The sequence below is a fragment of the Drosophila virilis genome, chromosome 5, assembly GCF_030788295.1.
Source record: "Drosophila virilis strain 15010-1051.87 chromosome 5, Dvir_AGI_RSII-ME, whole genome shotgun sequence".
NCBI lineage: Eukaryota > Metazoa > Arthropoda > Insecta > Diptera > Drosophilidae > Drosophila > Drosophila virilis.
Genome location: NC_091547.1, coordinates 16,779,974 through 16,805,835, shown reverse-complemented (window position 1 = coordinate 16,805,835; position 25,862 = coordinate 16,779,974). Strand labels below are relative to the sequence as shown.

Sequence of the window (25,862 nt, the reverse complement as noted above, 5' to 3'; positions counted from 1 at the left end):
AGAGAGTACTTTTTTCTGTGAAATTCATTGAATACCCTTAATGTTGTTCACGTTAAATGAATGATGCAGCTCATTCAGCCACACTCTTCGCACAGTGTGCTTTTTTTATGGTCCTGGACATTGAGCATGGAACCTATTCATGCTCTAGTTCTCGCAATAATTCACTACATTACATTTCAATCAGGACAAAAGCCTTGCAAATAAATTACGAATTTTGCGCCACTTGCTTGCGGCAGGCCCCAGTTTCCCATAAGCTCAAAACAAGCGACCAGCTGAATGCATTCCATTGCATTAGAGCCGCTTTCAAAGGAAGAAAGGGGAAGTTTCACTTACTTGATAAGTCGTACAATTGAAACAGTGCCAACAACAGCTCTCGCCCTCAACGTATCTCTTGGCCTGACCACGCTCGCAGGGCAGACTGCAAACGGATTCCGGTGGCGTGGGATGCAACAGCTTGAACTTTACCTCTGGAGTGTGAAAGGAATCAGCATAAGTTGCACCAGGCTGTCAGTGCCACCTGTTGAGTGGTGTCTACTTACCGGACATGTTCAGGCGCAGTTCGCCCTCGTAGTACTCGCCCACCTTGACCCAGCGGTACTGACCCGCCACAGACTGCTTGAAGTGGATGATGTTATAGCGCGCGGGCCCGTCGCCGTTGCCGTCGAAGCGAAAATCATCGCCGCTGAGGCCTGCACACAATAAATGTTGGGGATTAAATGCGTTTATGGCTTGACGCCCAGCACAAGAACCATGGCCAGAATCAGAACCGTGAACCCACAGCCCAAAGCTCGAGCAGGCTTCTGCTTATCAGAAAATTGACAATTTGCGCGTTTTGCGTCAATCGGCGGCCTGCCTGCTGCTAGCTGGCTGCTGTGGTGGCCTGGCCTAGCCTGGGCTTTCTTGTATAATTTATTGAATTTCAAATTGAGTTCAATGACGATGACAAGCAAGTCAATTTTCCACTCGAAAGCATGGCCAATGCGCATTGTGGGCACAGCTATGACTATGACTACGACGGCTGCAGGAATCCACACTATAAGCCTTAGATATAACCACTTAAATTATTTGCACAACACTTGCGACATTGACACGCACTCACACACTTAAACAAAAATTAAGACCAGAAGCCGTCATCCAAATTATCCTATAAAACTTTCGTTAAATGTTTTACCAACCGCTTGAATTATGCAGCTTTCCAAAGCACTTTTAGTTGTTCGAATTGTATTTCAATCATTATATCCATGCCTCCCCATTGGCCCTTAACATAGTTACTGACAGTATTTGAACTATATTTATGCATATATTCTAGAGATTTACTAAGAGCATATGCCCATGAGCATAAAGTCTAAAGCGTAATTTTGTAATTATGTAGTCAGCCGACATGAGTATGCGTAGTACTCATACGCGAAGCGTAAACGGGACTGAAATCAAAATGAGTAGGAGGCTGAAGCAAACACCATATCCGAGTGTATAGAGCATATATACTGATTAATCAAATTAACATTATATATCTCGAATCCTTGTAAAAATTGAAAATAATTTTTAAAGATCTAAACAATGATGGTAAATATTTAATGCAACTATTATTGCTATTAATATTAGTAGGGATTGAATTTAACATTCAATTTTGAATATTTTTTTCGAACTGATAAATTGATTTGAAATATTTATTTGATTTGAAACAGATAATCAGAAAGTTGAACAGAAATTTAATTGTTCTGTTTTTGCTTGAGGCTATTTGATATCTAAATCGATATCAATTTATTTGTTTTGCTGCCCTCACGCTCTGCTTCTTTGGCACACACAAGTTCGTAATTAGTAAATTTACCGTAAATTTGACTTTGCGATTACTCAACTTACCCTTGAATTGAACCTTACGCAAATATTTGAGCAAATCAGCACCCTTGGTCGGCTTCATGGCATCGCAGAGGGACGGACGACCGCCGCACAAATCGCGATGCATGTCCCTGCGAGGATTGGGGCAGTTGTTAACAGCTATTGGCTGGCTTATTGCACGGATGTGTGTGCTTTGGGTTGAGCTTACCTCAAGGCATAGGCAAATGCCATCACCGCATCGCTAACGAACTGCAGTTGATCCTCAAAGTCGGTATTCTGCCGGGATAGGCGTTCCTTGGTGGTGCAGGTACGAGTGTAATTGTTGTACGGTGTGCTGGTGCTGCCCGGATAGCGACATTGGAAATGGTCCTCCCAGAATTCTGGAATGTGAGTGCGGGTAATTAACAAAAGCTCCCCAGGCTGAACAAAGGAAAAGGCAAAGGAATTTTGCGTACCCACAAACCAGGGATTGCGCTGGTTATTCTCCACGGTCAGGTTAAGAAAATATTCCTCGAAGCCACGCACAGGATTCGCCTGCGGCTGCACAGACAATGTTCCCTCCACCTACAAAAGAAAGAAATGATAACGCAGACGCACGTTGCGTATGCGTAATTAATTTGAGTTCAGTTTCGGCTGCCACTCTAAGGGTTGTGGGGCTTTGGGTGGCAAATTAATTTGCCAGAGCCTCGCCCTGTGCCAGGCATACGAAATACACAATTTATTTCAATTAAACCATAATTCATCATAGTAGGGCTACATTTTGTCTGGTTGGTGCTTTTGTTTGTTGCCATCATTTATAAATTTTTAGTTGGTGGCATGTCACCGCACGCCTCCATCACTCATCTATGGGCGTGGCACATCAACAACTTGCCCAACAATTCATTAATCACACTTTCCCGCACATTTACGCTCATAATTTCCGTGTGGCACTGACACCACAACATTTAATCTACGGCTAATAGTTTCTGCTACTTGCCTCTGGCTCATAGTCATCCGAGACGAGATTTCGTGCACTCCAGCCGTCGGAGCCAATCCAGGAGAAGGCGCCTGTTGCATTCGCACGCCTCACCGCCCGCATCACTTGCCGCACTTCCTGATCGGAGCCGAAAATGATAGCTCCTGTTCGATGGGCAAAATTTCCATGTTTGATTTTCAATTTTCCAATTTCGATGCGAAATGCCAATGGACACGAGGCGTAAAATAAGAGAGAGATAGAGTGAGAGCGAAAAAGAGAGAATGTGCAAAAATTAATTTTAATTGCATTAAATATTAAGTAAGCGGATTTACATGCAGTAAGCCAGCCAGGCCTCTGACTCTTCTGTGTCCATTGATATAATTCGTTGAATATTTCATTTTATTCTGCGAAGACCTTTTTCACTGCAAATTGATTGCAAATTGCATTTTGAGTCCATGCATGAGTACAGCATTTCTCATTTATTAACATTTCTGACATTAACCGTATTAAGTAACCTGAAGCTGTGTATAGACAGTTGACCAGATTTATAATTCAGGTTGGCCCAAGTCAGTCTAAAACACAACAAAGTATCACTCGAAAAGACGCCACGCTCTTCACATCAGTTGATTCTAACACAGCAATTTCGTTACCGATAACTGAGAAACTTTCATTAATTCAAATTGTTTCACGTCAATTAAAGAAGGGAAAAAACTTAAATTTGTATTGAACATGCATTCTCATCCTCTTCCGTCTCTTTAAGTTTTTCAATGTCGTGAAACCGAAAATATTTATCAATCTACAAAAATAGCAACTCTTAAGCTGAAGCTTATTTAAAATCGCTGTCCGGGGGCTCATAAATATCTTTCTGCTCGGCATGCCAAATAATGCACAAGCGTAAAAAATGGAATTCGGAGCCCCAGCGCCGAATTCTCTACAGTTACAATACTTTATTGCCGACACCTTTTGAACATTCAACATGGCAAACCTTAAAAAAACGCCCTTTATATAATTTTTCAACTAAATTTTAAATGGCGACAGCGCAAAATCCGTCAATCATACGCCCATAAAAAAATTTATTCAATTCGCTTTGTATACCCTGTTGACAGACGGTGAAACTTTAGGGTATGATGAAGGATTCGAAATGTCAGTAATTAATGGATAGAAGCAGTATTTTAAAGTGTAAAGTTTTATGTGATAAATAATAACTGGAAATCTAGTATGTGCCATTGGGTTCACAAAGGTTAGATGGGCTGTGGGTTACTTAGAAGCTAGCTCTAGGGTATTTTCTAGTCTATCAATGTTGCCTAAAGAATTTCCACTTGATTTTTTATTGCTTTGAGGTATTCGAAATGTATGTAAAAGTCGCTTTGATTTGCAAATATTAATCAAATGCCAGCTACAGACTACCAAGAAATATATTAAAAATAATTACCATCACGAGCTCTTACGCATATCATTAATCAGGAGCGACTGCCAATGAACAACAGATGGCGCTACATTCGCTCCAGTCGCTCGAGCTGCTGTTGATTTACATAAATACGCCATCAGTAGTCGTTAAAAAATTGACTGGCTATCGAGAGGAGAGGAGCGAGCCTTTCGAAAAGGGTTGCTCAACAATCATTATTTATTGTGATTTGTGATTTGACGCAATTTACCAAACAGAGTCCCATTCAATACCCTCTGCGCCTGTTCGACTCATGTATTTCGCGCTTTTCCTCAGATGATTAATCAAACTGACAAAGTATTTTCCCTCGCACGAATATTGTACACATGTGAGGGGTTACTCCACTCGTAGTTCTGGGCGTTACTTGAAAAATTATACTCGAAATTGTATATGTAACTGCGACTTTCTTAACTGCCAACGCGGGTAAAGTTTACCTTGTAATGCGGCCCTATAGAAGGGTGTTTCCAAGTGCCTTACAAGCTTTTGCTTTTTATCGCTTCGGATAAGTTAAATTTACTACGGAAAAAAATGTACAAAATAAACCTACAAACGTAAATTTTCAGTTTATTTATTAAGTGACAACTATGTGGAATTCAGAGTATATTATGAAGCCATCAAGTAGGTTCGATGTATTTTACTTAGATAGAAATAACATTTTTTAGAATCTGTCAACTCTTTTACATAATTTTAAATCGAAACTCTGTCAAAGTTCATGTTTGGCCTACTTCACTCAAGAGTTCCAGGCTTGACATGATGTTAGTTGACACCCAAATTCCACATTTAATTATAAAACAACCCCTTCTGTAAATAGGCAACGCCACTACAAGGAACGACAGATCAGTCCGATCACTTTTTGCTTCTTTTATAAATGTTTATTGTATTTTATCAAAAATAGTATACATTTTTGACCTGGTGATATTGGGTCCTCAGGCGTTATTACTTGTTTCCATTCAATCTCAATTACATATTACAACTCACATATAAAAGTCTAATGCTAGATATTAACAAGGAAATCTGCCTGAGCATGCAGCATATTTGACATGCTGCTAAAGCAGTTGTCAACTTTAATAGGAGCATGAGAAACTACAAATCTGACTTTTTGTCTATGAACGTATTACCAACGATATACATGGGCCACATGGAAAACTCTCAGCTGAAGGCTCTCAGCTGCCCAGTCACATAGAACAAAGGAACTGCTTGAGTGTAAACCCAATGGAAGCACAAAGGCGTCCTCAAGTTAACGTATTCTCTGTGCAGCTGTTGCTGCTGCGCCTGATTAAGTTTCGCTTAACTTTCAGCTCGGCACAAAAGCCAATCGATAAGTTTGGCACAGGACAAGCCGCTACAGAAAGGAAGCCACCAGGACAGCAGGCCAGGAAGTCAGTGAGGCAAAATTATGACGCGAAACAAAAGCGAAATGTGAACGAGCTTGAGGCTGGGTAACGCTGCTCCTGTTCCTGATAAGAAATGACAACTGCAGTCGGCACAACACACAGAGCCAGCCAAAGGTTGGGCGAGGATGGCTGCGGAAGATGGCAGCATCAGCATCAGTTTGTCCGTCCATAACAATGAAAGTCATAACAATGAAAGAAACATCACCAAGGAACTCGGGCTGCTTAGCAGCGAGTCTCCCGGCTGACCATCAAGAGTCAGGCGTCAATAAAACGGACAGTTTTTGCCGGTCCTGGTCCATCATTAAGAGCCCACACCAAAGAATATGGCAAAAACTGAAACTGAAAATGAAACTAACCCAGAGACTGTGGACGAGGAGCGTTTAAGTGGCCGGCTGCTCGCTCGTATAGCGAGAATTTCTTGCTTATTGTTTGCATTTTGATAAGTTCTACCAAACACTTTGTTGGCAGCAAGGCCAAGGCTCTCCAGCTTTCACAAAGTATCTTTCGAGTGTGCTGCGGCTGGCCTCCTGCCTTGACCACTCCTCGGTCTGTGTCGTTATTTAATTAAATATCAAGCAAAAAAATTACTGTGTTTTAAAGGTATTTATTTTAAATGTTTGACTCTCGGCGTCGTCTTTTGCTGTTTTGATTTGAACTTCATATTGTTTAATTGCGTTTAATTGCGGTTCTTGTGATTGATTCTGGGTGCTGAAGCTGAATCTAAGGCAAATGTAATTCTTAATTGTGGTTAAAAATAATATTCAGTTAAGTAAATATTGTGAAGCGGTCTGAAAATATCTAATTTATAAACCATATTGTGAATCAGCAATTCTAATGTAAAAGCTAATACGAAAAGTCTTTTAATTTGCGGGTGGAAGGGCAATCGATAATTCTGTAAATAGGGTCGATTGCTTATTAAAGTGACCATCTCGACACACTGTCAAATGCCTCACCATATTCAGTACAAAATTATTTTCACTTTTTTCTAATAATTTAATTTAAAATATCTTGACGAAAGTTTTTATTTACTAGTTTCACAATATGCTAGATTTTATACACTTCGGACCACAGGAAGTTTGTGTTTACAAATATAAACAAAAATCGATCCAAATTTATCATAAGCATTCGTAATTGTGACTAAAACTATTCTGCGTATTAATAAATTAATTCATTTTTATTTTTAATTTAAATTTAAAGAAATTCGTATTAATAAATCGCAAGCGTTACTATCGATAGAGGCGAGAATATCGTCGGGGGTGACTATCGCAAGTTTAACAGCTCTAGCGTATCGCGTCTCAGCGTTTACTTTCAATTAAGAAAATGGTAAGTACCTATCAATAATAATTAAAAGCAGCTTAAGTTTCGAAAAATAGGGGCGTTGCCCATTTTACGTAAGACCTTCTTATTACACAGAAGTATTTCCTGAAAGCTTATCCCTTCTATCCATATGTGTGCTTACTTTACTTTCTCTGCGATTGAGTTTATTCATAAGAAACATTTCAATGTTTCACTGATCTGAATTTATTATCGACATATTTTATTTGTGGATGATCGTTAAACGTTTCCCAAGCCTAACATACATATGTATGTATGTTTGTACATGGGTAATCCTCGTTGATTCAGATTTGATTTCAATGTAAAATACATTTGTATTATCAACAATTGAGCTACTTCAAATTGAATTCGAAACAAAATAATACTTTAATTGACCATCTAACAGACTCGAATAAAGTGAGATTTAAATAATTGTGAGTCACCTTTAATTGGTCAAGCAGCTAACAAGACTGAAACATGGTAAATACCATCAACATGTTTTCACTATTTGCTCGCATATTGTCGTTTCTTATGGTTTATATTTATTATATTCCTACCGCTGCTGCCGTACACAGCCAGCTCCAGTTCAGCAATTTGCCAGCACCCATGGTAGTTTATTTTGTCATTTGCAAAGTCGCCAGACGTTGCATTTTAATTTCCTGCGCTGGATTCTGCAGGCACTGATAGCTGGAGCTGGGCAATGGCAGACACTGCAAAACGCAACTAGAGAAATAAGATAAATATACAAGGAACACTGCTGCTCTGGTCGGGCTGCCCGACTAGTAGATTCCCCGAACCCCGCCAAAACAAACATTCTAGCTTCCTTCTACACAAATACACAAAGTTGTGCATACACTCACACATTTACGCAATAGCGTAAATAATAAGCTGCACTGCTTCTTTCCCAAGCACCTCGCCAAAAGAAATTCTTTCCTAATTTACTCCGGTGTTTATTGTCCCATTTGTATTTAGTTTTCAGGTCTTAACAATGGCACCCATATATGTGGAAACGCTAAAATGCTAAAACTGTGTACATTACATTCCACATTATACATCTCTAACTCTTATACTCTGCAGATTTTGATATTGAACTCGTCGTTTTGAAACAAACTCCTACTGCGGCTCCAAAAGCAGGCCTACATTCAGCATTTCAAGCATGTTCTTAAAGGTTTTCAGAATGAGAATTAGGTTCAGGGTATACAATTGTCTTAAAATATACTGTAAGCTGGCCTGCAGTCAGACTAAATTTTGATATGCACATGAATATTTTACAAAAATTATTCATCTGCCAGTACTATCTTGAACTCGTCCACTACAGTTCGCAGACCAAGTCTAAAATGAAGGCTGAACTCGCTCCATATCAAAGAATTTTGTAATTATGGAAAATTGTTTCTTAAATAGCTTAGATTTTGACTAAGCTAGATATACACAACTTCATTATATTAAGTGTATTGGTAAAATACATTCAAAAATATTAGTTAAGTTACAAGGAGGGTTGATTTTGTTATGAATAAATATAAAACACATTTGTGTTAATTAAAGGCCAACTTTTGATCCCAATGCAGGCTGTTTAGCCTGGGAAAGATATGTGCGAAATATCCCAAACACTTACACGACTACAGATTATACGAAATGCAAGAAAAAGACGTGTTGCTTAAAATGTTACGATTTAATTTGTGCAATTTCCGTGGCACGCCACTGGAGCAGTAAAAAAAAATCTCATCTCTCACGCGGCGTGCTGCGAATGTTGATGTCTGCATTTGGTCGCTTTCCGTTGACATTTAATTTAAAATATTTTTTTTTTTTTGTTTTGTGGAAGTTACTGTTACTGCACTTACCTCTAGCGCGCGGTTTCGTGAGCAGCTTCTGCACAATATTATCGTATGCAATATCCTCAGCCACTCCCGAATCCTTGACGAGCTTCTCCTTAATGGCAATACAAATGTTATGGCGTGCCAGCAACTCTTCTAGTTCCTCAAATGCCTGCAACAACAAGTAGACAGAAATGGAAATTTACTTTGGCGGTGAACGCGCGACGAGCCGCACACGGAGTTGGGCCACATCCGGGACATAAGTGGCGACCAGCTCCTGTGCCGCAATAAAAGCACAGAGCTTTCCGCAAAACAAATATGCAACGCTTCGTGTCACACTACAAAAACTAACAAAAATACTGAACAAAAAATAAAACAAACTTGAATTGAAGCTGTCGAATTGAAACTGTCTCCAGACACGCAATATTCTTAAACCTGGAATCGATTAACCTCTTTGAATGCTTTAAATACCTGCAGTATTGGTCCCAGAAAAAAGGCATTTTAATCAACAAAATTTAGTGCCATAGTAAATATTTATAAAAAATTGTTTTGCTCAAAATGTGTAAAAATTGCATAAATACTTTTTCCCTTTATTGTTTAGTAAAAATTGTTGTTGCGCTGTGCTCACCTTGATGCCATAGTTGCTTTCCTCGTAGATAATCGAAACATAGGTCCAACCCATGCTCTTGACAATCTCAACCATGGCCTTTACCTGGTAGTGGTCGGAGGGAATGGTGCGTGAGAAATACTCAAAGCGCTGCTTGTTGCTCAGCTCCGGGCTGGTTGAGAAATATGAGACCTGCAAAAAATAGATGCACCAGCAAATTTTGATGAAAACTATTCCATTACAGCGAGAACAAAATTGCGCAATAAAAAATGAACTGCAGTTGCCGTTGATTGAAACTGACGAAAAAAAAAATAAAATTGTGTGCTGTGCACTTTTGAATGGTCACAAAGTATGCTCGAGGAAGGCAATGAAAAGACTTTTTGCTTCGCTGCAATTGCCCTTCGGAAATTGCAGATACGCTTAATACAAAATCTCAATAAATATATTTCTTTGTTATCTGCTATCCAAAACAGATAAATACTATTTTTACGAAAACCGATACATTGAACCCAAAATTTAAACCGCTTTGATGACTTCATCATATCTGAAGCCCCGTCAATATTTAATGCAATTCATGAGTCCACCTGTTTGCACATTACCACTCACCGGCGCAAAAGATTTCGAACGAAACGCGTCGGACATTTAATTTAAAGCTTCCATCCAGTTTCTAAATTCATCGTTTAGTTTCTTGGCTTAACCATTCTCCTTGCATAAGTCTTAATAGACCACTGCATCGATAAGCTCAATGCCTAGAAGGACATTAATTCCACAATATTTTTACAAATATAATTAAATTCCGTATTAATTAATTTTTTAATTTTCCCGACTACTTGACGTCTTGTCGTTCATATATATATATATTAAAAATGAAACTTATCTTGCGTTCGTTTGCCGACTCTTGCAAATGCTGAGCCCCATACGTCACACTTGTAGTATAACAACAATTTTTAAATCCAGCAAAAATGCACTCCTCATGATTTTGAAATTCCAGCTACAAGTTTGTGCTCTAAGCACTCGACATTCGCCAACGACCATACCACGCTGAATACATCGGTTCTCGTCCGATCACCGAAATTAAGCAGCGTCGGGCGCGGTTAGTACTTAGATGGGGGACCGCTTGGGAACACCGCGTGTTGTTGGCATCGTCCACAACTTTTTTTATAGCTCGAACAAATTGTATATTACTTCAGGTTATCTATCGTTTAAATTGCTCAATCAGTATCTCATTTTTCTCTATCTAACATTATTTATCTGGTTATATATGGATTAAAGATTTTTTAAAATATAGTTCAGGTAAATTCCGTATTAGTTAATATTTTAATTTTCCCCTTTCCCGACTTCTTGCCGTCTTGTCGTTCTGACTTATATATATTAAAATAGAAACTTTTCTTGCGTTCGTTTGCCGACTTTTGCAAATGCTGAGCCCCAAACGTCACACTTGTAGCATAACAACAATTTTTAAATCCAGCAAAAATGCACTCCTCATGATTATGAAATTCCAGCTACAAGTTTGTGCTCTAAGCACTCGACATTCGCCAACGACCATACCACGCTGAATACATCGGTTCTCGTCCGATCACCGAAATTAAGCAGCGTCGGGCGCGGTTAGTACTTAGATGGGGGACCGCTTGGGAACACCGCGTGTTGTTGGCATCGTCCACAACTTTTTTTATAGCTCGAACAAATTGTATATTACTTCAGGTTATCTATCGTTTAAATTGCTCAATCAGTATCTCATTTTTCTCTATCTAACATTATTTATCTGGTTATATATGGATTAAAGATTTTTTAAAATATAGTTCAGGTAAATTCCGTATTAGTTAATATTTTAATTTTCCCCTTTCCCGACTTCTTGCCGTCTTGTCGTTCTGACTTATATATTAAAATAGAAACTTTTCTTGCGTTCGTTTGCCGACTCTTGCAAATGCTTAGCCCCAAACGTCACACTTGTAGCATAACAACAATTTTTAAATCCAGCAAAAATGCACTCCTCATGATTTTGAAATTCCAGCTACAAGTTTGTGCTCTAAGCACTCGACATTCGCCAACGACCATACCACGCTGAATACATCGGTTCTCGTCCGATCACCGAAATTAAGCAGCGTCGGGCGCGGTTAGTACTTAGATGGGGGACCGCTTGGGAACACCGCGTGTTGTTGGCATCGTCCACAACTTTTTTTATAGCTCGAACAAATTGTATATTACTTCAGGTTATCTATCGTTTAAATTGCTCAATCAGTATCTCATTTTTCTCTATCTAACATTATTTCTCTGGTTATATATGGATTAAAGATTTTTTAAAATATAGTTCAGGTAAATTCCGTATTAGTTAATATTTTAATTTTCCCCTTTCCCGACTTCTTGCCGTCTTGTCGTTCTGACTTATATATTAAAATAGAAACTTTTCTTGCGTTCGTTTGCCGACTCTTGCAAATGCTGAGCCCCAAACGTCACACTTGTAGCATAACAACAATTTTTAAATCCAGCAAAAATGCACTCCTCATGATTATGAAATTCCAGCTACAAGTTTGTGCTCTAAGCACTCGACATTCGCCAACGACCATACCACGCTGAATACATCGGTTCTCGTCCGATCACCGAAATTAAGCAGCGTCGGGCGCGGTTAGTACTTAGATGGGGGACCGCTTGGGAACACCGCGTGTTGTTGGCATCGTCCACAACTTTTTTTATAGCTCGAACAAATTGTATATTACTTCAGGTTATCTATCGTTTAAATTGCTCAATCAGTATCTCATTTTTCTCTATCTAACATTATTTCTCTGGTTATATATGGATTAAAGATTTTTTAAAATATAGTTCAGGTAAATTCCGTATTAGTTAATATTTTAATTTTCCCCTTTCCCGACTTCTTGCCGTCTTGTCGTTCTGACTTATATATTAAAATAGAAACTTTTCTTGCGTTCGTTTGCCGACTCTTGCAAATGCTTAGCCCCAAACGTCACACTTGTAGCATAACAACAATTTTTAAATCCAGCAAAAATGCACTCCTCATGATTTTGAAATTCCAGCTACAAGTTTGTGCTCTAAGCACTCGACATTCGCCAACGACCATACCACGCTGAATACATCGGTTCTCGTCCGATCACCGAAATTAAGCAGCGTCGGGCGCGGTTAGTACTTAGATGGGGGACCGCTTGGGAACACCGCGTGTTGTTGGCATCGTCCACAACTTTTTTTATAGCTCGAACAAATTGTATATTACTTCAGGTTATCTATCGTTTAAATTGCTCAATCAGTATCTCATTTTTCTCTATCTAACATTATTTCTCTGGTTATATATGGATTAAAGATTTTTTAAAATATAGTTCAGGTAAATTCCGTATTAGTTAATATTTTAATTTTCCCCTTTCCCGACTTCTTGCCGTCTTGTCGTTCTGACTTATATATTAAAATAGAAACTTTTCTTGCGTTCGTTTGCCGACTCTTGCAAATGCTGAGCCCCAAACGTCACACTTGTAGCATAACAACAATTTTTAAATCCAGCAAAAATGCACTCCTCATGATTATGAAATTCCAGCTACAAGTTTGTGCTCTAAGCACTCGACATTCGCCAACGACCATACCACGCTGAATACATCGGTTCTCGTCCGATCACCGAAATTAAGCAGCGTCGGGCGCGGTTAGTACTTAGATGGGGGACCGCTTGGGAACACCGCGTGTTGTTGGCATCGTCCACAACTTTTTTTATAGCTCGAACAAATTGTATATTACTTCAGGTTATCTATCGTTTAAATTGCTCAATCAGTATCTCATTTTTCTCTATCTAACATTATTTCTCTGGTTATATATGGATTAAAGATTTTTTAAAATATAGTTCAGGTAAGGTAAATTCCGTATTAGTTAATATTTTAATTTTCCCCTTTCCCGACTTCTTGCCGTCTTGTCGTTCTGACTTATATATTAAAATAGAAACTTTTCTTGCGTTCGTTTGCCGACTCTTGCAAATGCTTAGCCCCAAACGTCACACTTGTAGCATAACAACAATTTTTAAATCCAGCAAAAATGCACTCCTCATGATTTTGAAATTCCAGCTACAAGTTTGTGCTCTAAGCACTCGACATTCGCCAACGACCATACCACGCTGAATACATCGGTTCTCGTCCGATCACCGAAATTAAGCAGCGTCGGGCGCGGTTAGTACTTAGATGGGGGACCGCTTGGGAACACCGCGTGTTGTTGGCATCGTCCACAACTTTTTTTATAGCTCGAACAAATTGTATATTACTTCAGGTTATCTATCGTTTAAATTGCTCAATCAGTATCTCATTTTTCTCTATCTAACATTATTTCTCTGGTTATATATGGATTAAAGATTTTTTAAAATATAGTTCAGGTAAATTCCGTATTAGTTAATATTTTAATTTTCCCCTTTCCCGACTTCTTGCCGTCTTGTCGTTCTGACTTATATATATTAAAATAGAAACTTTTCTTGCGTTCGTTTGCCGACTCTTGCAAATGCTTAGCCCCAAACGTCACACTTGTAGCATAACAACAATTTTTAAATCCAGCAAAAATGCACTCCTCATGATTTTGAAATTCCAGCTACAAGTTTGTGCTCTAAGCACTCGACATTCGCCAACGACCATACCACGCTGAATACATCGGTTCTCGTCCGATCACCGAAATTAAGCAGCGTCGGGCGCGGTTAGTACTTAGATGGGGGACCGCTTGGGAACACCGCGTGTTGTTGGCATCGTCCACAACTTTTTTTATAGCTCGAACAAATTGTATATTACTTCAGGTTATCTATCGTTTAAATTGCTCAATCAGTATCTCATTTTTCTCTATCTAACATTATTTCTCTGGTTATATATGGATTAAAGATTTTTTAAAATATAGTTCAGGTAAATTCCGTATTAGTTAATATTTTAATTTTCCCCTTTCCCGACTTCTTGCCGTCTTGTCGTTCTGACTTATATATATTAAAATAGAAACTTTTCTTGCGTTCGTTTGCCGACTCTTGCAAATGCTTAGCCCCAAACGTCACACTTGTAGCATAACAACAATTTTTAAATCCAGCAAAAATGCACTCCTCATGATTTTGAAATTCCAGCTACAAGTTTGTGCTCTAAGCACTCGACATTCGCCAACGACCATACCACGCTGAATACATCGGTTCTCGTCCGATCACCGAAATTAAGCAGCGTCGGGCGCGGTTAGTACTTAGATGGGGGACCGCTTGGGAACACCGCGTGTTGTTGGCATCGTCCACAACTTTTTTTATAGCTCGAACAAATTGTATATTACTTCAGGTTATCTATCGTTTAAATTGCTCAATCAGTATCTCATTTTTCTCTATCTAACATTATTTCTCTGGTTATATATGGATTAAAGATTTTTTAAAATATAGTTCAGGTAAATTCCGTATTAGTTAATATTTTAATTTTCCCCTTTCCCGACTTCTTGCCGTCTTGTCGTTCTGACTTATATATTAAAATAGAAACTTTTCTTGCGTTCGTTTGCCGACTCTTGCAAATGCTGAGCCCCAAACGTCACACTTGTAGCATAACAACAATTTTTAAATCCAGCAAAAATGCACTCCTCATGATTTTGAAATTCCAGCTACAAGTTTGTGCTCTAAGCACTCGACATTCGCCAACGACCATACCACGCTGAATACATCGGTTCTCGTCCGATCACCGAAATTAAGCAGCGTCGGGCGCGGTTAGTACTTAGATGGGGGACCGCTTGGGAACACCGCGTGTTGTTGGCATCGTCCACAACTTTTTTTATAGCTCGAACAAATTGTATATTACTTCAGGTTATCTATCGTTTAAATTGCTCAATCAGTATCTCATTTTTCTCTATCTAACATTATTTCTCTGGTTATATATGGATTAAAGATTTTTTAAAATATAGTTCAGGTAAATTCCGTATTAGTTAATATTTTAATTTTCCCCTTTCCCGACTTCTTGCCGTCTTGTCGTTCTGACTTATATATTAAAATAGAAACTTTTCTTGCGTTCGTTTGCCGACTCTTGCAAATGCTTAGCCCCAAACGTCACACTTGTAGCATAACAACAATTTTTAAATCCAGCAAAAATGCACTCCTCATGATTTTGAAATTCCAGCTACAAGTTTGTGCTCTAAGCACTCGACATTCGCCAACGACCATACCACGCTGAATACATCGGTTCTCGTCCGATCACCGAAATTAAGCAGCGTCGGGCGCGGTTAGTACTTAGATGGGGGACCGCTTGGGAACACCGCGTGTTGTTGGCATCGTCCACAACTTTTTTTATAGCTCGAACAAATTGTATATTACTTCAGGTTATCTATCGTTTAAATTGCTCAATCAGTATCTCATTTTTCTCTATCTAACATTATTTCTCTGGTTATATATGGATTAAAGATTTTTTAAAATATAGTTCAGGTAAATTCCGTATTAGTTAATATTTTAATTTTCCCCTTTCCCGACTTCTTGCCGTCTTGTCGTTCTGACTTATATATTAAAATAGAAACTTTTCTTGCGTTCGTTTGCCGACTCTTGCAAATGCTGAGCCCCAAACGTCACACTTGTAGCATAACAACAATTTTTAAATCCAGCAAAAATGCACTCCTCATGATTTTGAAATTCCAGCTACAAGTTTGTGCTCTAAGCACTCGACATTCGCCAACGACCATACCACGCTGAATACATCGGTTCTCGTCCGATCACCGAAATTAAGCAGCGTCGGGCGCGGTTAGTACTTAGATGGGGGACCGCTTGGGAACACCGCGTGTTGTTGGCATCGTCCACAACTTTTTTTATAGCTCGAACAAATTGTATATTACTTCAGGTTATCTATCGTTTAAATTGCTCAATCAGTATCTCATTTTTCTCTATCTAACATTATTTCTCTGGTTATATATGGATTAAAGATTTTTTAAAATATAGTTCAGGTAAATTCCGTATTAGTTAATATTTTAATTTTCCCCTTTCCCGACTTCTTGCCGTCTTGTCGTTCTGACTTATATATTAAAATAGAAACTTTTCTTGCGTTCGTTTGCCGACTCTTGCAAATGCTTAGCCCCAAACGTCACACTTGTAGCATAACAACAATTTTTAAATCCAGCAAAAATGCACTCCTCATGATTTTGAAATTCCAGCTACAAGTTTGTGCTCTAAGCACTCGACATTCGCCAACGACCATACCACGCTGAATACATCGGTTCTCGTCCGATCACCGAAATTAAGCAGCGTCGGGCGCGGTTAGTACTTAGATGGGGGACCGCTTGGGAACACCGCGTGTTGTTGGCATCGTCCACAACTTTTTTTATAGCTCGAACAAATTGTATATTACTTCAGGTTATCTATCGTTTAAATTGCTCAATCAGTATCTCATTTTTCTCTATCTAACATTATTTCTCTGGTTATATATGGATTAAAGATTTTTTAAAATATAGTTCAGGTAAATTCCGTATTAGTTAATATTTTAATTTTCCCCTTTCCCGACTTCTTGCCGTCTTGTCGTTCTGACTTATATATATTAAAATAGAAACTTTTCTTGCGTTCGTTTGCCGACTCTTGCAAATGCTGAGCCCCAAACGTCACACTTGTAGCATAACAACAATTTTTAAATCCAGCAAAAATGCACTCCTCATGATTTTGAAATTCCAGCTACAAGTTTGTGCTCTAAGCACTCGACATTCGCCAACGACCATACCACGCTGAATACATCGGTTCTCGTCCGATCACCGAAATTAAGCAGCGTCGGGCGCGGTTAGTACTTAGATGGGGGACCGCTTGGGAACACCGCGTGTTGTTGGCATCGTCCACAACTTTTTTTATAGCTCGAACAAATTGTATATTACTTCAGGTTATCTATCGTTTAAATTGCTCAATCAGTATCTCATTTTTCTCTATCTAACATTATTTCTCTGGTTATATATGGATTAAAGATTTTTTAAAATATAGTTCAGGTAAATTCCGTATTAGTTAATATTTTAATTTTCCCCTTTCCCGACTTCTTGCCGTCTTGTCGTTCTGACTTATATATTAAAATAGAAACTTTTCTTGCGTTCGTTTGCCGACTCTTGCAAATGCTTAGCCCCAAACGTCACACTTGTAGCATAACAACAATTTTTAAATCCAGCAAAAATGCACTCCTCATGATTTTGAAATTCCAGCTACAAGTTTGTGCTCTAAGCACTCGACATTCGCCAACGACCATACCACGCTGAATACATCGGTTCTCGTCCGATCACCGAAATTAAGCAGCGTCGGGCGCGGTTAGTACTTAGATGGGGGACCGCTTGGGAACACCGCGTGTTGTTGGCATCGTCCACAACTTTTTTTATAGCTCGAACAAATTGTATATTACTTCAGGTTATCTATCGTTTAAATTGCTCAATCAGTATCTCATTTTTCTCTATCTAACATTATTTCTCTGGTTATATATGGATTAAAGATTTTTTAAAATATAGTTCAGGTAAATTCCGTATTAGTTAATATTTTAATTTTCCCCTTTCCCGACTTCTTGCCGTCTTGTCGTTCTGACTTATATATATTAAAATAGAAACTTTTCTTGCGTTCGTTTGCCGACTCTTGCAAATGCTGAGCCCCAAACGTCACACTTGTAGCATAACAACAATTTTTAAATCCAGCAAAAATGCACTCCTCATGATTTTGAAATTCCAGCTACAAGTTTGTGCTCTAAGCACTCGACATTCGCCAACGACCATACCACGCTGAATACATCGGTTCTCGTCCGATCACCGAAATTAAGCAGCGTCGGGCGCGGTTAGTACTTAGATGGGGGACCGCTTGGGAACACCGCGTGTTGTTGGCATCGTCCACAACTTTTTTTATAGCTCGAACAAATTGTATATTACTTCAGGTTATCTATCGTTTAAATTGCTCAATCAGTATCTCATTTTTCTCTATCTAACATTATTTCTCTGGTTATATATGGATTAAAGATTTTTTAAAATATAGTTCAGGTAAATTCCGTATTAGTTAATATTTTAATTTTCCCCTTTCCCGACTTCTTGCCGTCTTGTCGTTCTGACTTATATATTAAAATAGAAACTTTTCTTGCGTTCGTTTGCCGACTCTTGCAAATGCTTAGCCCCAAACGTCACACTTGTAGCATAACAACAATTTTTAAATCCAGCAAAAATGCACTCCTCATGATTTTGAAATTCCAGCTACAAGTTTGTGCTCTAAGCACTCGACATTCGCCAACGACCATACCACGCTGAATACATCGGTTCTCGTCCGATCACCGAAATTAAGCAGCGTCGGGCGCGGTTAGTACTTAGATGGGGGACCGCTTGGGAACACCGCGTGTTGTTGGCATCGTCCACAACTTTTTTTATAGCTCGAACAAATTGTATATTACTTCAGGTTATCTATCGTTTAAATTGCTCAATCAGTATCTCATTTTTCTCTATCTAACATTATTTCTCTGGTTATATATGGATTAAAGATTTTTTAAAATATAGTTCAGGTAAATTCCGTATTAGTTAATATTTTAATTTTCCCCTTTCCCGACTTCTTGCCGTCTTGTCGTTCTGACTTATATATTAAAATAGAAACTTTTCTTGCGTTCGTTTGCCGACTCTTGCAAATGCTGAGCCCCAAACGTCACACTTGTAGCATAACAACAATTTTTAAATCCAGCAAAAATGCACTCCTCATGATTTTGAAATTCCAGCTACAAGTTTGTGCTCTAAGCACTCGACATTCGCCAACGACCATACCACGCTGAATACATCGGTTCTCGTCCGATCACCGAAATTAAGCAGCGTCGGGCGCGGTTAGTACTTAGATGGGGGACCGCTTGGGAACACCGCGTGTTGTTGGCATCGTCCACAACTTTTTTTATAGCTCGAACAAATTGTATATTACTTCAGGTTATCTATCGTTTAAATTGCTCAATCAGTATCTCATTTTTCTCTATCTAACATTATTTCTCTGGTTATATATGGATTAAAGATTTTTTAAAATATAGTTCAGGTAAATTCCGTATTAGTTAATATTTTAATTTTCCCCTTTCCCGACTTCTTGCCGTCTTGTCGTTCTGACTTATATATTAAAATAGAAACTTTTCTTGCGTTCGTTTGCCGACTCTTGCAAATGCTTAGCCCCAAACGTCACACTTGTAGCATAACAACAATTTTTAAATCCAGCAAAAATGCACTCCTCATGATTTTGAAATTCCAGCTACAAGTTTGTGCTCTAAGCACTCGACATTCGCCAACGACCATACCACGCTGAATACATCGGTTCTCGTCCGATCACCGAAATTAAGCAGCGTCGGGCGCGGTTAGTACTTAGATGGGGGACCGCTTGGGAACACCGCGTGTTGTTGGCATCGTCCACAACTTTTTTTATAGCTCGAACAAATTGTATATTACTTCAGGTTATCTATCGTTTAAATTGCTCAATCAGTATCTCATTTTTCTCTATCTAACATTATTTCTCTGGTTATATATGGATTAAAGATTTTTTAAAATATAGTTCAGGTAAATTCCGTATTAGTTAATATTTTAATTTTCCCCTTTCCCGACTTCTTGCCGTCTTGTCGTTCTGACTTATATATTAAAATAGAAACTTTTCTTGCGTTCGTTTGCCGACTCTTGCAAATGCTTAGCCCCAAACGTCACACTTGTAGCATAACAACAATTTTTAAATCCAGCAAAAATGCACACCTCATGATTTTGAAATTCCAGCTACAAGTTTGTGCTCTAAGCACTCGACATTCGCCAACGACCATACCACGCTGAATACATCGGTTCTCGTCCGATCACCGAAATTAAGCAGCGTCGGGCGCGGTTAGTACTTAGATGGGGGACCGCTTGGGAACACCGCGTGTTGTTGGCATCGTCCACAACTTTTTTTATAGCTCGAACAAATTGTATATTACTTCAGGTTATCTATCGTTTAAATTGCTCAATCAGTATCTCATTTTTCTCTATCTAACATTATTTCTCTGGTTATATATGGATTAAAGATTTTTTAAAATATAGTTCAGGTAAATTCCGTATTAGTTAATATTTTAATTTTCCCCTTTCCCGACTTCTTGCCGTCTTGTCGTTCTGACTTATATATTAAAATAGAAACTTTTCTTGCGTTCGTTTGCCGACTCTTGCAAATGCTGAGCCCCAAACGTCACACTTGTAGCATAACAACAATTTTTAAATCCAGCAAAAATGCACTCCTCATGATTTTGAAATTCCAGCTACAAGTTTGTGCTCTAAGCACTCGACATTCGCCAACGACCATACCACGCTGAATACATCGGTTCTCGTCCGATCACCGAAATTAAGCAGCGTCGGGCGCGGTTAGTACTTAGATGGGGGACCGCTTGGGAACACCGCGTGTTGTTGGCATCGTCCACAACTTTTTTTATAGCTCGAACAAATTGTATATTACTTCAGGTTATCTATCGTTTAAATTGCTCAATCAGTATCTCATTTTTCTCTATCTAACATTATTTCTCTGGTTATATATGGATTAAAGATTTTTTAAAATATAGTTCAGGTAAATTCCGTATTAGTTAATATTTTAATTTTCCCCTTTCCCGACTTCTTGCCGTCTTGTCGTTCTGACTTATATATTAAAATAGAAACTTTTCTTACGTTCGTTTGCCGACTCTTGCAAATGCTTAGCCCCAAACGTCACACTTGTAGCATAACAACAATTTTTAAATCCAGCAAAAATGCACTCCTCATGATTTTGAAATTCCAGCTACAAGTTTGTGCTCTAAGCACTCGACATTCGCCAACGACCATACCACGCTGAATACATCGGTTCTCGTCCGATCACCGAAATTAAGCAGCGTCGGGCGCGGTTAGTACTTAGATGGGGGACCGCTTGGGAACACCGCGTGTTGTTGGCATCGTCCACAACTTTTTTTATAGCTCGAACAAATTGTATATTACTTCAGGTTATCTATCGTTTAAATTGCTCAATCAGTATCTCATTTTTCTCTATCTAACATTATTTCTCTGGTTATATATGGATTAAAGATTTTTTAAAATATAGTTCAGGTAAATTCCGTATTAGTTAATATTTTAATTTTCCCCTTTCCCGACTTCTTGCCGTCTTGTCGTTCTGACTTATATATATTAAAATAGAAACTTTTCTTGCGTTCGTTTGCCGACTCTTGCAAATGCTGAGCCCCAAACGTCACACTTGTAGCATAACAACAATTTTTAAATCCAGCAAAAATGCACTCCTCATGATTATGAAATTCCAGCTACAAGTTTGTGCTCTAAGCACTCGACATTCGCCAACGACCATACCACGCTGAATACATCGGTTCTCGTCCGATCACCGAAATAAAGCAGCGTCGGGCGCGGTTAGTACTTAGATGGGGGACCGCTTGGGAACACCGCGTGTTGTTGGCATCGTCCACAACTTTTTTTATAGCTCGAACAAATTGTATATTACTTCAGGTTATCTATCGTTTAAATTGCTCAATCAGTATCTCATTTTTCTCTATCTAACATTATTTCTCTGGTTATATATGGATTAAAGATTTTTAAAAATATAGTTCAGGTAAATTCCGTATTAGTTAATATTTTAATTTTCCCCTTTCCCGACTTCTTGCCGTCTTGTCGTTCTGACTTATATATTAAAATAGAAACTTTTCTTGCGTTCGTTTGCCGACTCTTGCAAATGCTTAGCCCCAAACGTCACACTTGTAGCATAACAACAATTTTTAAATCCAGCAAAAATGCACTCCTCATGATTTTGAAATTCCAGCTACAAGTTTGTGCTCTAAGCACTCGACATTCGCCAACGACCATACCACGCTGAATACATCGGTTCTCGTCCGATCACCGAAATTAAGCAGCGTCGGGCGCGGTTAGTACTTAGATGGGGGACCGCTTGGGAACACCGCGTGTTGTTGGCATCGTCCACAACTTTTTTTATAGCTCGAACAAATTGTATATTACTTCAGGTTATCTATCGTTTAAATTGCTCAATCAGTATCTCATTTTTCTCTATCTAACATTATTTCTCTGGTTATATATGGATTAAAGATTTTTTAAAATATAGTTCAGGTAAATTCCGTATTAGTTAATATTTTAATTTTCCCCTTTCCCGACTTCTTGCCGTCTTGTCGTTCTGACTTATATATTAAAATAGAAACTTTTCTTGCGTTCGTTTGCCGACTCTTGCAAATGCTTAGCCCCAAACGTCACACTTGTAGCATAACAACAATTTTTAAATCCAGCAAAAATGCACACCTCATGATTTTGAAATTCCAGCTACAAGTTTGTGCTCTAAGCACTCGACATTCGCCAACGACCATACCACGCTGAATACATCGGTTCTCGTCCGATCACCGAAATTAAGCAGCGTCGGGCGCGGTTAGTACTTAGATGGGGGACCGCTTGGGAACACCGCGTGTTGTTGGCATCGTCCACAACTTTTTTTATAGCTCGAACAAATTGTATATTACTTCAGGTTATCTATCGTTTAAATTGCTCAATCAGTATCTCATTTTTCTCTATCTAACATTATTTCTCTGGTTATATATGGATTAAAGATTTTTTAAAATATAGTTCAGGTAAATTCCGTATTAGTTAATATTTTAATTTTCCCCTTTCCCGACTTCTTGCCGTCTTGTCGTTCTGACTTATATATTAAAATAGAAACTTTTCTTACGTTCGTTTGCCGACTCTTGCAAATGCTTAGCCCCAAACGTCACACTTGTAGCATAACAACAATTTTTAAATCCAGCAAAAATGCACTCCTCATGATTTTGAAATTCCAGCTACAAGTTTGTGCTCTAAGCACTCGACATTCGCCAACGACCATACCACGCTGAATACATCGGTTCTCGTCCGATCACCGAAATTAAGCAGCGTCGGGCGCGGTTAGTACTTAGATGGGGGACCGCTTGGGAACACCGCGTGTTGTTGGCATCGTCCACAACTTTTTTTATAGCTCGAACAAATTGTATATTACTTCAGGTTATCTATCGTTTAAATTGCTCAATCAGTATCTCATTTTTCTCTATCTAACATTATTTCTCTGGTTATATATGGATTAAAGATTTTTTAAAATATAGTTCAGGTAAATTCCGTATTAGTTAATATTTTAATTTTCCCCTTTCCCGACTTCTTGCCGTCTTGTCGTTCTGACTTATATATTAAAATAGAAACTTTTCTTGCGTTCGTTTGCCGACTCTTGCAAATGCTTAGCCCCAAACGTCACACTTGTAGCATAACAACAATTTTTAAATCCAGCAAAAATGCACACCTCATGATTTTGAAATTCCAGCTACAAGTTTGTGCTCTAAGCACTCGACATTCGCCAACGACCATACCACGCTGAATACATCGGTTCTCGTCCGATCACCGAAATTAAGCAGCGTCGGGCGCGGTTAGTACTTAGATGGGGGACCGCTTGGGAACACCGCGTGTTGTTGGCATCGTCCACAACTTTTTTTATAGCTCGAACAAATTGTATATTACTTCAGGTTATCTATCGTTTAAATTGCTCAATCAGTATCTCATTTTTCTCTATCTAACATTATTTCTCTGGTTATATATGGATTAAAGATTTTTTAAAATATAGTTCAGGTAAATTCCGTATTAGTTAATATTTTAATTTTCCCCTTTCCCGACTTCTTGCCGTCTTGTCGTTCTGACTTATATATTAAAATAGAAACTTTTCTTGCGTTCGTTTGCCGACTCTTGCAAATGCTGAGCCCCAAACGTCACACTTGTAGCATAACAACAATTTTTAAATCCAGCAAAAATGCACTCCTCATGATTTTGAAATTCCAGCTACAAGTTTGTGCTCTAAGCACTCGACATTCGCCAACGACCATACCACGCTGAATACATCGGTTCTCGTCCGATCACCGAAATTAAGCAGCGTCGGGCGCGGTTAGTACTTAGATGGGGGACCGCTTGGGAACACCGCGTGTTGTTGGCATCGTCCACAACTTTTTTTATAGCTCGAACAAATTGTATATTACTTCAGGTTATCTATCGTTTAAATTGCTCAATCAGTATCTCATTTTTCTCTATCTAACATTATTTCTCTGGTTATATATGGATTAAAGATTTTTTAAAATATAGTTCAGGTAAATTCCGTATTAGTTAATATTTTAATTTTCCCCTTTCCCGACTTCTTGCCGTCTTGTCGTTCTGACTTATATATTAAAATAGAAACTTTTCTTACGTTCGTTTGCCGACTCTTGCAAATGCTTAGCCCCAAACGTCACACTTGTAGCATAACAACAATTTTTAAATCCAGCAAAAATGCACTCCTCATGATTTTGAAATTCCAGCTACAAGTTTGTGCTCTAAGCACTCGACATTCGCCAACGACCATACCACGCTGAATACATCGGTTCTCGTCCGATCACCGAAATTAAGCAGCGTCGGGCGCGGTTAGTACTTAGATGGGGGACCGCTTGGGAACACCGCGTGTTGTTGGCATCGTCCACAACTTTTTTTATAGCTCGAACAAATTGTATATTACTTCAGGTTATCTATCGTTTAAATTGCTCAATCAGTATCTCATTTTTCTCTATCTAACATTATTTCTCTGGTTATATATGGATTAAAGATTTTTTAAAATATAGTTCAGGTAAATTCCGTATTAGTTAATATTTTAATTTTCCCCTTTCCCGACTTCTTGCCGTCTTGTCGTTCTGACTTATATATATTAAAATAGAAACTTTTCTTGCGTTCGTTTGCCGACTCTTGCAAATGCTGAGCCCCAAACGTCACACTTGTAGCATAACAACAGTTTTTAAATCCAGCAAAAATGCACTCCTCATGATTATGAAATTCCAGCTACAAGTTTGTGCTCTAAGCACTCGACATTCGCCAACGACCATACCACGCTGAATACATCGGTTCTCGTCCGATCACCGAAATAAAGCAGCGTCGGGCGCGGTTAGTACTTAGATGGGGGACCGCTTGGGAACACCGCGTGTTGTTGGCATCGTCCACAACTTTTTTTATAGCTCGAACAAATTGTATATTACTTCAGGTTATCTATCGTTTAAATTGCTCAATCAGTATCTCATTTTTCTCTATCTAACATTATTTCTCTGGTTATATATGGATTAAAGATTTTTAAAAATATAGTTCAGGTAAATTCCGTATTAGTTAATATTTTAATTTTCCCCTTTCCCGACTTCTTGCCGTCTTGTCGTTCTGACTTATATATTAAAATAGAAACTTTTCTTGCGTTCGTTTGCCGACTCTTGCAAATGCTTAGCCCCAAACGTCACACTTGTAGCATAACAACAATTTTTAAATCCAGCAAAAATGCACTCCTCATGATTTTGAAATTCCAGCTACAAGTTTGTGCTCTAAGCACTCGACATTCGCCAACGACCATACCACGCTGAATACATCGGTTCTCGTCCGATCACCGAAATTAAGCAGCGTCGGGCGCGGTTAGTACTTAGATGGGGGACCGCTTGGGAACACCGCGTGTTGTTGGCATCGTCCACAACTTTTTTTATAGCTCGAACAAATTGTATATTACTTCAGGTTATCTATCGTTTAAATTGCT

The 25,862-nt window shown here is 38.7% G+C and overlaps 1 protein-coding gene and 31 non-coding genes across 39 annotated transcripts in view; 31 read left to right on the top strand and 1 right to left on the bottom strand.

Moving 5' to 3' along the window:
- The window catches only part of mtt (mangetout), a 120,027-nt gene that overhangs the window by 7,113 nt on the left and 87,052 nt on the right, over nt 1–25,862 (bottom strand). For 3 of the 8 annotated variants that reach the window (XM_070209934.1, XM_032436836.2, XM_032436837.2), the window contains exons 4-11: nt 9,383–9,553; nt 8,782–8,926; nt 2,813–2,955; nt 2,292–2,400; nt 2,045–2,216; nt 1,861–1,967; nt 540–689; nt 334–467 (exon numbers count right to left, since the gene is read on the bottom strand). In XM_070209934.1, the coding sequence (XP_070066035.1) occupies nt 334–467; nt 540–689; nt 1,861–1,967; nt 2,045–2,216; nt 2,292–2,400; nt 2,813–2,955; nt 8,782–8,926; nt 9,383–9,553 (1,131 nt within the window). Of the gene's footprint in view, nt 1–333; nt 468–539; nt 690–1,860; nt 1,968–2,044; nt 2,217–2,291; nt 2,401–2,812; nt 2,956–3,123; nt 3,834–4,223; nt 4,385–4,446; nt 4,830–8,781; nt 8,927–9,382; nt 9,554–25,862 lie in introns of those variants that run through there. The other 5 variants (XM_032436838.2, XM_070209936.1, XM_070209935.1 and 2 more) reach the window with 5 other exon arrangements.
- Nucleotides 10,385–10,503, top strand: LOC6625284 (5S ribosomal RNA). Its single transcript, XR_048994.1, has one exon. It is a non-coding gene; the product is annotated as a 5S ribosomal RNA (ribosomal RNA).
- LOC6625285 (5S ribosomal RNA) lies at nt 10,896–11,014 on the top strand. The gene has a single exon (XR_048995.1). It is a non-coding gene; the product is annotated as a 5S ribosomal RNA (ribosomal RNA).
- On the top strand, nt 11,405–11,523 carry LOC6625286 (5S ribosomal RNA). The gene has a single exon (XR_048996.1). It is a non-coding gene; the product is annotated as a 5S ribosomal RNA (ribosomal RNA).
- Nucleotides 11,914–12,032, top strand: LOC6625287 (5S ribosomal RNA). Its single transcript, XR_048997.2, has one exon. It is a non-coding gene; the product is annotated as a 5S ribosomal RNA (ribosomal RNA).
- On the top strand, nt 12,423–12,541 carry LOC6625288 (5S ribosomal RNA). Its single transcript, XR_048998.1, has one exon. It is a non-coding gene; the product is annotated as a 5S ribosomal RNA (ribosomal RNA).
- Nucleotides 12,932–13,050, top strand: LOC6625289 (5S ribosomal RNA). The gene has a single exon (XR_048999.1). It is a non-coding gene; the product is annotated as a 5S ribosomal RNA (ribosomal RNA).
- On the top strand, nt 13,446–13,564 carry LOC6625126 (5S ribosomal RNA). The gene has a single exon (XR_049000.1). It is a non-coding gene; the product is annotated as a 5S ribosomal RNA (ribosomal RNA).
- On the top strand, nt 13,957–14,075 carry LOC6625127 (5S ribosomal RNA). The gene has a single exon (XR_049001.1). It is a non-coding gene; the product is annotated as a 5S ribosomal RNA (ribosomal RNA).
- On the top strand, nt 14,468–14,586 carry LOC6625128 (5S ribosomal RNA). The gene has a single exon (XR_049002.1). It is a non-coding gene; the product is annotated as a 5S ribosomal RNA (ribosomal RNA).
- LOC6625129 (5S ribosomal RNA) lies at nt 14,977–15,095 on the top strand. The gene has a single exon (XR_049003.1). It is a non-coding gene; the product is annotated as a 5S ribosomal RNA (ribosomal RNA).
- LOC6625130 (5S ribosomal RNA) lies at nt 15,486–15,604 on the top strand. The gene has a single exon (XR_049004.1). It is a non-coding gene; the product is annotated as a 5S ribosomal RNA (ribosomal RNA).
- LOC6625131 (5S ribosomal RNA) lies at nt 15,995–16,113 on the top strand. The gene has a single exon (XR_049005.1). It is a non-coding gene; the product is annotated as a 5S ribosomal RNA (ribosomal RNA).
- On the top strand, nt 16,504–16,622 carry LOC6625132 (5S ribosomal RNA). Its single transcript, XR_049006.1, has one exon. It is a non-coding gene; the product is annotated as a 5S ribosomal RNA (ribosomal RNA).
- Nucleotides 17,015–17,133, top strand: LOC6625133 (5S ribosomal RNA). Its single transcript, XR_049007.1, has one exon. It is a non-coding gene; the product is annotated as a 5S ribosomal RNA (ribosomal RNA).
- On the top strand, nt 17,524–17,642 carry LOC6625134 (5S ribosomal RNA). Its single transcript, XR_049008.1, has one exon. It is a non-coding gene; the product is annotated as a 5S ribosomal RNA (ribosomal RNA).
- Nucleotides 18,035–18,153, top strand: LOC6625135 (5S ribosomal RNA). The gene has a single exon (XR_049009.1). It is a non-coding gene; the product is annotated as a 5S ribosomal RNA (ribosomal RNA).
- Nucleotides 18,544–18,662, top strand: LOC6625136 (5S ribosomal RNA). The gene has a single exon (XR_049010.1). It is a non-coding gene; the product is annotated as a 5S ribosomal RNA (ribosomal RNA).
- On the top strand, nt 19,053–19,171 carry LOC6625137 (5S ribosomal RNA). Its single transcript, XR_049011.1, has one exon. It is a non-coding gene; the product is annotated as a 5S ribosomal RNA (ribosomal RNA).
- On the top strand, nt 19,562–19,680 carry LOC6625138 (5S ribosomal RNA). The gene has a single exon (XR_049012.1). It is a non-coding gene; the product is annotated as a 5S ribosomal RNA (ribosomal RNA).
- Nucleotides 20,071–20,189, top strand: LOC6625139 (5S ribosomal RNA). The gene has a single exon (XR_049013.1). It is a non-coding gene; the product is annotated as a 5S ribosomal RNA (ribosomal RNA).
- LOC116651165 (5S ribosomal RNA) lies at nt 20,580–20,698 on the top strand. The gene has a single exon (XR_004304186.1). It is a non-coding gene; the product is annotated as a 5S ribosomal RNA (ribosomal RNA).
- LOC116651164 (5S ribosomal RNA) lies at nt 21,089–21,207 on the top strand. The gene has a single exon (XR_004304185.1). It is a non-coding gene; the product is annotated as a 5S ribosomal RNA (ribosomal RNA).
- LOC116651171 (5S ribosomal RNA) lies at nt 21,600–21,718 on the top strand. The gene has a single exon (XR_004304192.1). It is a non-coding gene; the product is annotated as a 5S ribosomal RNA (ribosomal RNA).
- Nucleotides 22,109–22,227, top strand: LOC116651163 (5S ribosomal RNA). Its single transcript, XR_004304184.1, has one exon. It is a non-coding gene; the product is annotated as a 5S ribosomal RNA (ribosomal RNA).
- Nucleotides 22,618–22,736, top strand: LOC116651162 (5S ribosomal RNA). Its single transcript, XR_004304183.1, has one exon. It is a non-coding gene; the product is annotated as a 5S ribosomal RNA (ribosomal RNA).
- On the top strand, nt 23,127–23,245 carry LOC116651161 (5S ribosomal RNA). The gene has a single exon (XR_004304182.1). It is a non-coding gene; the product is annotated as a 5S ribosomal RNA (ribosomal RNA).
- On the top strand, nt 23,636–23,754 carry LOC116651160 (5S ribosomal RNA). The gene has a single exon (XR_004304181.1). It is a non-coding gene; the product is annotated as a 5S ribosomal RNA (ribosomal RNA).
- On the top strand, nt 24,145–24,263 carry LOC116651159 (5S ribosomal RNA). Its single transcript, XR_004304180.1, has one exon. It is a non-coding gene; the product is annotated as a 5S ribosomal RNA (ribosomal RNA).
- Nucleotides 24,654–24,772, top strand: LOC116651158 (5S ribosomal RNA). Its single transcript, XR_004304179.1, has one exon. It is a non-coding gene; the product is annotated as a 5S ribosomal RNA (ribosomal RNA).
- Nucleotides 25,165–25,283, top strand: LOC116651170 (5S ribosomal RNA). The gene has a single exon (XR_004304191.1). It is a non-coding gene; the product is annotated as a 5S ribosomal RNA (ribosomal RNA).
- On the top strand, nt 25,674–25,792 carry LOC116651157 (5S ribosomal RNA). The gene has a single exon (XR_004304178.1). It is a non-coding gene; the product is annotated as a 5S ribosomal RNA (ribosomal RNA).